Source organism: Monopterus albus, unplaced genomic scaffold (genome assembly GCF_001952655.1).
Source record: "Monopterus albus unplaced genomic scaffold, M_albus_1.0 scaffold8.1, whole genome shotgun sequence".
Classification (NCBI taxonomy): Eukaryota; Metazoa; Chordata; class Actinopteri; order Synbranchiformes; family Synbranchidae; genus Monopterus; species Monopterus albus.
The window spans coordinates 348,717-359,996 of NW_018127888.1; the positions used below are offsets into that span (position 1 = coordinate 348,717).

Genomic DNA, 11,280 nt, shown 5'->3' on the forward strand with positions numbered 1-11,280 from the left:
GGAGAAGTGTACTGACCAAATCACCTGTAGAAGCAGTGCTGGCCAGTATTGTCTGATCTAAAATCAGTGTCTTCTTTTGGAGAGCTACTGCGGAGAAGAAAGCAGAACAGGAGAGAGGGAGATCAAGCCAGGTAAATGAGTTGGAAAAGAAACAAAGAAAAGAACAAAGACGAAGATCATATAGAGAGAGAACATTCTCTGCCTACAAGCCAATTACTAACTGAGTTGCATCAGACAAGGTTACCTTAGGCAAATGCTAGTTCCAGGAATAGTCTTCTTATCTGCTGGCTGGTGCTGTGACGCTCAGGCAGGCTGATTGAGAAGCTTAGGCAGGTATTTATGTAAACCTGTGATGTGCATACAGTGGACAGAGTGCAAGGAGCCTGGTATTACCTCCATGCAGTATAAAGAAGGAAACAGCACAAGTGGCCTAGAGGTTTCACTAAGGGTGTTTCAAACATCCGCAGACAACTTGAAGATTCAACTTATATAATAGGTTTTATGGAGGACTGAACTTTCCAAATCTTTGCTTTCTTGGATTTATTTAAGGCTGAAAGATTAAATGCAGTTTATGCAATCATAAAAATGTGTGTATCATCCTTTTGCTTTTATCCAAGTTGGCAAAAATGTGCTTTCTTATGGAAGTGTAACTTTGCTTGTTATCCTGCTAACTCTTACCTCCAAGGTATTTATACTTGCATACGAGACATGGGGTCTCTCTTTGGTGCTTCATTTGGATGTCTTAGGCAGAACCAGGCCATTGTCACCCAGTTAAAAGGGACTTGAGGATGGCAGCTGCCAAATAGCAAAACAGAACCCCTTGCCAATCATGTCATCTTACTGGCAGATCAGTATGTTTGCCAGAATGTTAGATTTATGTGCAGACAGTGTGACAGGTTTGCCAAACATGCAAGGCTGCCAGCGAATGGAGTTACTACACAGAGACAGTTTGAAGGCTGCACGGTGGCTGACAGGAACTCAGTCTGTTCCTTTGCGGAAATCCAGGTCTGATTCCTCAGCTTTTTTTTCCCCCTCGCTATAATATGAGCAAGCATGTCAGTGTATTAAGTTAGAGCTGTATGTTTGTGATTAAGATACTCCACTGTTTTTGGACATTGTGTGTAGTTGTGTCCAGGGCTGCATGTGCAGAGCCATCTGTTTGCTGCTTTAGCAGTATTCTTCCAGTGCCCAGGCTTATATGTGCACGGGGGCAGCGGCCTACTTTAACCTTCTGCTTGCTCAGTGTACACAGCCGAGCACGCTAGATTGACCGATCAGCTGTTAGCTTGTTAACTACAACTTTCTCTAAGTTCATTTGAAGTAGCAGTCAATCTTGAACTTGTGATTCAGAGATGAAAATATTCCTCATTAGGTGTTGCTCATGTCAAAGTAATATTTCTTTTCAATGTTTTGAGGACAGTAGGTTGTGACACTCCAGTTAGGTTACCACATTTTATTAATACACTACATAATATTTGTTGCTATATGCTTGTGTGTAAGCTAAGAGGCCTTGTGTTTACAGTAGTAGCACGTTAGGCATGCACTAAGCTGGTCTAGTCAGATTCAGTACAGTTTAGAGGTGTTGAAGATACTGTATACTGGCTGGCCAGTGGGGCTGTCTCTTGGAGTCGTGGCTAATCGGTCATCTAGGATGGATGGGTGTGGTAGGTATGAAGGGAGTATGAACAAGAGATTTCTAAGATCCTTTCATTAGATGACAGCACTAACCACTGTGCCACCATGCTGCCCTAATTCTGATCATGTAATTAAAATAAATTATACACAGTCTGTAAACCTGGACAATGCATGCGAGACAAGCAGAAGATGAGTCTTTTTCAGCTTTAGTTCACGCAGTTTAGTTGTAATCAGAGGTTTGTGTGCTCTGTACAGAGTAGACAGGACTAGCATTTGCTTTGCTGTAAATCAAGAATATGGTCTGCATGGACTTAACAGGCAGTCCTAAAGGTTCAGTTTACTACTGATCTAAAGATGGTGAACTTTGTTTTTGTGTTTTTTATACAATCAGCTGTAATATATAGTGATTACAGACTATACATACATCAGGTTGGGTTGTTTCTCAGGTGCAGTAACTTCCTGTGAAGGCTCTAGGAAGTAGCCAAAGATTTAGTCCAGCATATCAATCCAAATAAAACAACTTCAACTGCACCTATGTGGATTAAACATACGATTTGACATGAGGTATTTTTTTTTCACTTGTGGACAGAGCTGGCTTGCTGTTTTCCCCTGTTTCCAGTCTTTATGTTAACCATCCCCTGGCTTCATATAGATCTTCTCATTTAACTCTTGGCAAAAAAAAGGGAGAAGCATATTTCCCATATCTATTCCATTAAATATTTTATAGCCTTGACAAACCATTGAGAAAGTAAACAACCATCAGAGAGCTATAGATTTTTTTTTAGTCAAACTCCATTTAAGCCAACAAAGCTGCATACAAAAATTAAATACCCTTCCAGAAGGACAAGTCAGTTGGTATGTGACTTTATTTTTACCTCAATAGTTTTTTGATCATGGTACTTAATAAGTTCCCATTGAGCAGCTGGGTACAGAACTCTGCCACCTGAGTTTCACATGGAAATCGTTGCTCACTTGTTGCTTCACCCTGGTTTCTTGTGAGCAGTGGCAACATTACAGGGTCTGCTACATACATGAACTCCACTCATCATGAAGCCCCTGGGTCTTTTGCAAGAGAATGGGACACAGAGCATCATTTTTTGTGTGGGAACAGGTGCTGGTGTGCATGAATCCATGTGTAGATGTGTTCATGCTTGGGTTTAATTTTATGGTATTACTTATCTTACTTTTTTGTCCTTGGAGTGGATACATTTCTGATGTGGAGTTCAAAGCTCTAAAGGTCTTGCAGTAGGCATTTCCATAGCCCAGAGAAAAATTCTAAAAGCATGCAGTTTAAACATAAAATGTGATCAGGGCTACCGAATGTCACGCCTGAAACATCTCACTTCTGTGGAAGTCTCACTCTTACAGAAAATGCAGTTGACAAAAGGAAGCTATCACATGAAACTGGCAGACTGTGATGTTTTTAATGTCGCTTTCTGGTTAAAAAAGGTGACTATTGTTGGTATGCCATGGAAAATGAACTTGAAACACAGAGGTGCAGTAAGTGGGTGTAAATTTGAGGATAAAGTTGAACAATCAGTTCATTCATAGTTGTTGGTGAGGAGGAATGAACTCAGTTTAATGTCTGATAGAGAATTAAATTCACTTTTAAATATGTATTAATGTGCGTTCTGCTGTCTGTCTATAGTTCCACCTTTTAACACCATCAATCATCTGAAGTAAACAGATGTATACATGTCTCTGTGTGTGTCCCAGCCCAAAGCTGTGCCAGAGGCTCATCACATCACATATTAGGGGCATCTCTTTGAAAATGAAATTAAAGTAAATCCTATGAATAAAAGAGTCACATGAATAAAAAGACAGATGCAAATGACTTGCCAAGCAGGTATGGTCTCTCTCTCTGTGTGTGTGTGTGTGTGTGTGTGTGTGTGAGAGAGAGAGAGAGAGAATCAGTGAGCATTTGCGTAAGTGAGAGAGTGGAAGTGTTGTATTCATTTTGTATTTGTTCTCTAACCCATCATGGCTGCATCTTAGCATGAGCGCACACACACAGATTTCCATGCTCTATGAGGTGTATGTTTTTCCTCATGCATTAATCAACAGCACTTTTGACACTTTGCTCCCACATGATGAGAGAGAGCTAGTCCTCTCTGGAAACAGCAGCATCCTCCCTGCTTTTTCCTCTCCTCCTCCTTTGTCTCTTTCTTCTGATTTATTCTTCTTCTCTGTACAGTACTTCCCTGACTGACTGTTCTTTCCTTCTCATAGTAATTTACTTTTCTTTTATTTCTCCTTTTCGGTTATTGCTCTTACTCACCACTCATCACAGCACTTTGCTCCACTCTCCCTCTTCCTCCCTCAAATGTAAATATTTTCCTCTAACTTTTATCTTATATACAAATAAGACATTTTATTATGATTTACATGATCCATCTGTTTCATGTCATTTCACTAAATTCCATATATTTTCAATTACACCTTTATTCTCTATACAAATTTGCCATATTTTTGTAATTTCATTATTAATAAAAGCATGCAAAATGAAAAACACAACAGGAAATGGCAGGTTATTGCTTATAAGAAAGAACAATTTGCACAAAGGCTCCCATACAGTATACCTGTGCATTTCTACAAATACATGCCTGTCCTGGCTTACTTTATGGTTTATTATCAGTCAGAGACAGGTAAAGGCAGTTTCCTCTCAACAGTGTTCCCCCAAAATAGCAAGAAGCTACTAATATATGAATTGGCAGCTCATGGATGGTGTAAATATCCAAGGCCAAATTTAAACATTTTGCCAACTGAGTCAGCAGTAAACAGTTCATTTTGCTACTTTATATTTAGAGGGCTGCTATAGTTGTCGATGAAAATCCTAAGTCATCTGGTCAGTGGACAGTTGCCTAAATTGAATCAATGTGACTTGACCAAATTATCCTAAAATGATATACTGAAAATGTGGAAGTAACATCCCACAGCAATATCTAATAAGGGCCATGGTGTAGCAGTGATGTACTGCAGGTTCATAAAGCTCTGGGCACTGAATGGTCAGCATCAGGCAGGGCTAACATAGTTAGATTTTGCTGTTCTGCTGAGCTGTGCCTCAGGGTAGCTCAGAGCTGGAAGTGAGAGCAAGAGGAAGCCAGATGTTTGTTGACGAAGGCTTGGATGGTAAGCTCAGTCAGATGGACAGCTTGTTTACATCACACCCATGCCCATCGGCCTGAAGATATGAGGAAGATTGCAGAGGTCTGCACTGCACGTAGCCTTGGGCAGTAAAGAAACATGCTGAAAGAGAACAAACAGAGGGAAGCATAAAGTAATAGTGGCTATCAAAACCTGGTCTATCTTTGAGAGTATTTCTTAGATTCAGTGTGGTTTGTGGTTTCAGGTGGTGGTTTCTTTACTGAGCAAAGACATAATCCTTTTTATTTGTAACATTACTACTTCATACTTTATACATTGCATCACGCTTTTTTATCTGGCTGGTCAAATTTCACAGTGAGTGGCTCACCGTTCCTTTCATTCCCCACATATCAAACCTTTTACAGTATACGCTCTGGAAGAGCAGTTGTCTATTGGACATGCTTCATGTGGAACTGTGGAGCCTGGGTGAATCTTTGGCAGAAGTGTGTGCAATAATGAGGTAACTCCAAGAAATGCCACAGTTTAGTTGAACTGTCGAGCTCTTCCCACTCTTAGTGCATGAGTGTCTGAGTCAAGACAGCATGTGTGCGCTTTATAGGTGCATACATTCACTAGCATGTGTGCCTGTGTGCTTGTTTATGATTTGGGGAGCGGGTGGTTCTATACTTGTGGGGACCAAAAACCAGGAGCACACCAGCTTCACAGGGCCCGGCGTCACTAGTAGATGCATTTTGTTGGATTTTACGACAGTGATGCAGTGTAAAGTTAGAGCGAGTGCCAGCCTTGGTTAACTATCTCCTGGAAATGAAAGTAAATCTATGTAGGGAACCTGTAAGTGATCAAAACAAGGATGTGCATGTGTGTTCTTTGGTTGTTGGAGCCTACAGGCTCTCTGTGCAGTCGTTCCCTAATCCACTGTTTTGAAATGAGCCCTCCAGCTGCTGGTTGCTTGAGAGACTGCTGCCTTGAAAGAGGCTTAGAGACGATAAGATGCTCCTTCTATCCTCATTCCTCTAGGACCCTTCTTTCTTTCTTTCTTTTTCTTTCTTGCCTGCTACCTTCCTTTCCCATCATTTTTATCTTTCTCTCTAACTCTAGCACATTTAATATCTGTGTGGCCCACACACAATAAACACTTGCACTGTGCTCTTTTTGTCAGTCACACATTCTGTTAAGGTCCTCTAACCTTGTGTTTCATGTATGAACATCCTCTTCTTTTCTCTTAATCCTCAAACACAGTAAATCGACTCTATGCAGGAAGTGAACATGTGTGTGCACAGAGGATAGGAGCAGATCAGCTTAGAGTAGTGAGCAATAGGTTGTATTTATGATAATGGTCTAAGATTGTAGATGTCACAAAGGGTAATGGAAGCTCAGTACATGCTGAGGGATTGCCACACAGCTTGGGCTACACTAGTTTTACTGTACAGTTAGGAATTATACTACTGTAAATGATGCATATCGACACTCCAGTGAAATATGATGCTTATAAGTGAAATTGTTCATAAAACCTGTTCTTGAACATATCTCTTATAAACCATAACAGAGTGGAGCAGTTCATGCACTGCCTACCTTCCCTGTGCCAGCAGGGCGCCGGCAGGGTGTGTGGTACTGAATCTGCCAGCAGAAGAAAAGCGTAGGAAGTCCAGCAGGTTTTGGACAGACAGGAAGGGAGCAACAGCCAGTCTGTCAGCTAGAATATGATGCTGATATTCAAAACTAAAAATCAACAGACATACTTAACACTTGAGGGCTGGAATTCTTTGCAGATAGGAATAAAAGCCTTATTTTCTGTCAAGGTACAGGTAATACAAAAAACTAGATAAGAAATAATTTTCTTGTGCAAGAATGGTTTATTGCTCGAACTCCTACATATAACAACACAAATGACATGCTGGTGGTTTCTCCTGTTAGTTTATGGCAAGATCATCATCTTACATTATCACTAACCTGATCAGCTACAGTTTCTGTAAATCACATTAGTGCAATCATCCACCTCATCATGTGTAGATTGTTTTTTTTTTTTTCAGGACCTGGATGAATGCTTGTGGGGCAGAGCTAACTCAATTTTGTCCGTAATGTCTTTAACTGGTCTAGAAATAGGATGCTCCATGTACATATTTCTCTCTGTGTGTTTCTATGGCTGACAGCTAAGTCAAGATGAGAAAAGCAGCTGTTTAGCTTCTTAGTTTGAGAAGCTAAACCTTTGTTGCACCCAAGAACATGCTATCATGGTTGTACACTGCATGTGCACAGGAAACTAGCAAATAGTATCTAAAACAGCCATTACTATCCCCACTTGTCATGTTCATCTAATATGTATTGATACAGCCCGTCTTCCCATGAAAAAAGCAAGTTGTTTTGGGAGATGAATAACTCAAGAGACAGCCTGCCATGTTTTTCTCATTTAGCCATTACATATTTCATGTGATCCTTCACAGTGTGGTCTAGATGTTTATTTAGCTGCTGAGATCATTTCAGATGAGCAGTTTGGTTTTGCTGCAATGCCTGAAGAGAAATAATTCAATAGAAGATTAAATATGACTTTATGCGTCCTGAAATATTGTACATTTACTGTAAGTGTAGACGGCCAAGGTTTTGCTCATTATTGCTTACATCTATACATTTACCTGTGTCTGCTTCTTTGTCCTCCTAAGGGCAGGTTTTCCAATATCACTGAGAGAGGGGATTAAATAGCCTGCAGTATGACTTTTTCTTTGCCAACCACCTGTTGGATAAGGACTTTGGGAGAACGCTCATGTCATATAAACAAGAGACTGCTCTGAAAATAAGCCAGTTTTTAAAAAGGTGCACATTGAAAACTACTAAGTTTGTAAGTGAAAGGGTTCAAAACTGACAAATAAGACAACCGCCCATTTTTTTTAGACCAGCGCTCAAGTCGGTCAAACAGTCTTAAACTGTGCAAGTTAAATAGTTTCTTCTTTACTGTTTTGGTTGTATTCAGCTAATACAAAATCCAGATTTGTTTATAACAATCATTGCAATTTTGTATTAGTTAACCAAACAAAATTTCTCTGTAGAGTAACTTTGTAGCTTCCAGTGTGAAGTAACTGCTATGCTTTAAAGTAGCTTCTCCAACACTGATTCACACCTGATACAGTTCTATAGGATGCATCAGATGAGAGTTGTAATTGCTGTGTTGTCTTATTTGTTTACATCTCAGTACTGTGTGTGCTTATTTGCTGTGAATCAACCCACTGATCATGGCCTCCTTCCTCTTGCAGTGTGTGTGCAGGCGCTGGATGTGACGGTGTCCCAAAGCAGTGTTCAGGTGGCCCGAGGCCAAGCAGCCATTTTGCCCTGCTCCTTCACCACCAGTGCTGCCCTTAACAATCTCAACATCATTTGGATGGTAATACCGCTGTCCAATGCCAACCAGCCAGAACAGGTACACTTGAATTACACCCACTCACTCACAGGGACAGAGCAGTCCCTTAGCAACCAGTGTAAAAGCTGGAATAAAAGGAATTTTATAAAACATATTCTTGATATTTGTACCTAGAAAACCACTTTGATAAGAGTATTGCTGAGATGGTTGTGATTATTTAGAAGTTTGGATGGTAAGTCAGTAAACAGTCAGAGATGCTGTGCACTGTTTTGGGACCCACTGAGACACATACTGCCAGTTTACTGCTGTATGTTTCATCTACCTGATGTCCTCATGCACCATTACTGTATATGGATCGTGCGGATGCCCGTGATGCTTCCCAACATCAACCTCTCAGTCAAAACAGGTACATGTTTTTACTGTTGATCTATACTAAGGTGTGCTCAGGTACAGCAAAAGAGGTTTCACAAATGCATAGAAAGTCAGAAACAGTAGGCACAGATAGACATGTGAGTGGCCAAAATTAAGATGAAGACACATTTGTTCCAGTTGAGAAGTGAGAAGTTTTCACAGTACATCTACAGAGGGGTCTCAAGGACCAGTTGCATGAAAGCAGTGGCTCTCATAATCCAACAAGTCCTCCAACCTAAATGACCGTGTATGTCATTTGTTCCTGCCCTCTGATACAACTCATAGGTGCATTTCCTAAAACAGTGCCCCTACAGTGGCAGGAGACACACCAAAGGCTAAAAAAATGTCCTGACATTATGATAAAGGTTTGACAAAAAATTAGGCAAAACAAACAAATAAACAAAAAAACATGGTTAGATTTAATAAAAGATCATGGTTTGGATTAAAGTCAGTGCTATATTAAGTTTAGAGACTGTTTGTCATCATGGTTACAATAAATACAGTAAATATGTGGTTAAAGTAATGGAATGATTGTCATTATGGTTTAAAGAAGCAGCATTGACTATTGGTTTGAAATGGGAAACAAACGGTTTGTGACTTTGTGACTGCTTTATAACTACTGTATATGTCACTGGACTTTCTCCTTTGCTGAAAAAACTGTTGGCTTCTCACACAGCTGCTACATTTCACTTAGCAAGAAAAGGTAACTATGGGTTGTAATAAGCTGCTTGCACAAATAACCTATGGAGACTTATTTTTTTTATCTGAGCACAGTCTGATGACCACTAAAGAAAACCCATATACATGCATATGTATGCACAGTGGCCACTTGTGGAAAAATACAGACTACTACTTCTCTTTCCTGTGCATCTGAGTGCACCTTTAGGATATTAGTTGTGTAAGTTATAGAAACTAGACCATGATATTAGAGTAATATAGAGATGGTAATAAGCTTAAGATGTGTCTATAACCTAGATAACTGTAACACATTCCAACTTCTACTGCAGTTTCATGAGGCCATGTTCTACTGTACCTTTAAAACAATACATCAACTGTATGGCCAAGAACATCCTGAAGCTCATTTTACTGTTGTGACTGTTGTTTGGAGTAGAAGTTTAATTTGCCTAAAACACTGTGTGATTTAAACTTTATTTAGGTCTTACGGACACTGTCTCACTGGCCACACACAGTTGTCCTTCTCTGGGCTGCTTCTCTTTCTTCCTTTCTGTTTTTTCCTCACCTGCCTTTCCTCCCTCCCTCCCTTTGTGGGACTTCTGTGATTCCATTTGAGTTGTTTAACATGCAGCTGCAGGCCATACAAGCTCACCTGCCTCCCTTCAATTTGAACCCTGGCGCCGGTCGGCCATCCAAATAATACAATCATCTTCTGCACTAATTACCTCACGCCTACGACAGGCTCAATATTGCAGCTGTTCTCACTGCACACGTACACACACATTATACACAGAGACAAACTGGCATTAGAAAGACCGTTGGTCCAAATGTAGTGCTGATCCGCACGCATACATTCTGGGCTTGTGTATATTTACTAACTTCACACAAAAAGTGGAAATGTTTAATTATATATTTCCACACATGGATGCTCTCACACACACTTGTGGATAAAGATTTATTCTGTTACCTTCACACTTGCACAGTGTACCCACAAAGTAATAAAAAACAGCAGTGAACACAAACCTGTACAGGCACTTACTCATGGATATGCATGTGGCTGTTATTTGGCATGTACTATATATAGCAAGGTCCATACTGTTCATGTATACCTGCGAACACAGGGGTACAACTACTGTGATGCACACACAAGTTTTTAAGATCAGATAATCACAAATAGCACATTACATATGCACATCATGCAGTGGTGCACACACAATCTGCATACTCACACACAAAAAGAAACAAATACTATGTGAAGCCCTGTTTTACCATCAGGTTGTGCGTGAGAAATTTGTCTGTTTGTCTAAAAAGTGAGTTATAAAATAAAATGCCGGAAAGAGCGACAGTATAAGTATGAGGCCATTTTAGAGGAGAATGTCATAAATAATGACAACTAATACTAAAAGCTATAAAGAATTACTGCACACCCTTGCAATCTGTGTTAACACAGCGAGTGCACACTGACCTCTCTTTCCTTAAATCTGAATATCATGTTTGTATTGTGATAAATGATGCAACTTTTTTAGCATCATTAGACGATAACAGCACAAGATGTGTTGACTTCTCCCACAGCGCAAGCGTAGCTGTTTTGCTGTTGCCCCAGATTAATCTTGTTGTGTATTTGTTTGAGACTCACAATGTGCTTTACAGCCTGCATGGTTAATTCTACATTATAGGCTATAGAACTTAATGAACTATGAGCTTTTTATTTTGTGTGACAGTCTGGTGCATCTGAAATTTATTTAGATGCTTGAATCAATACAAAGGAGAGATACTAATGAAAACAAAGGAAAACCCAAATCATTCATTTAAAATATTGCTTTTTAAGGGCTACAGTCAGTATTTCTACATAATGTACATTATGTCAAATAGGCATCAAATGATGAGTATATTGAAAGACGTTACAGCTACATACATATTGCAGTTCACCTTAGCTCTACTGTACACTACCCACTCAGTAACAAACAGCAGGCAGACACAGGTACAGAATAGATTCAATTGATTAAATTATCAGTTTGTTTTGAGTCTCTCAAAAGCCCTTTATGAATAGATTAAAATCAAGGACCATGATGTCGCCCGGGATGGAGCAGCCAGGGAACCAACCT

At 39.9% G+C, this 11,280-nt stretch overlaps 1 protein-coding gene across 2 annotated transcripts in view; it reads left to right on the forward strand.

Moving 5' to 3' along the window:
* igsf11 (immunoglobulin superfamily member 11) overlaps positions 1–11,280 on the forward strand; it is a 95,602-nt gene that overhangs the window by 70,842 nt on the left and 13,480 nt on the right. For both annotated transcript variants that reach the window (XM_020586259.1, XM_020586265.1), the window contains one exon: positions 7,986–8,149. In XM_020586259.1, coding sequence (XP_020441915.1) covers positions 7,986–8,149 — 164 coding nt within the window. The remainder of the gene's footprint in view (positions 1–7,985; positions 8,150–11,280) is intronic.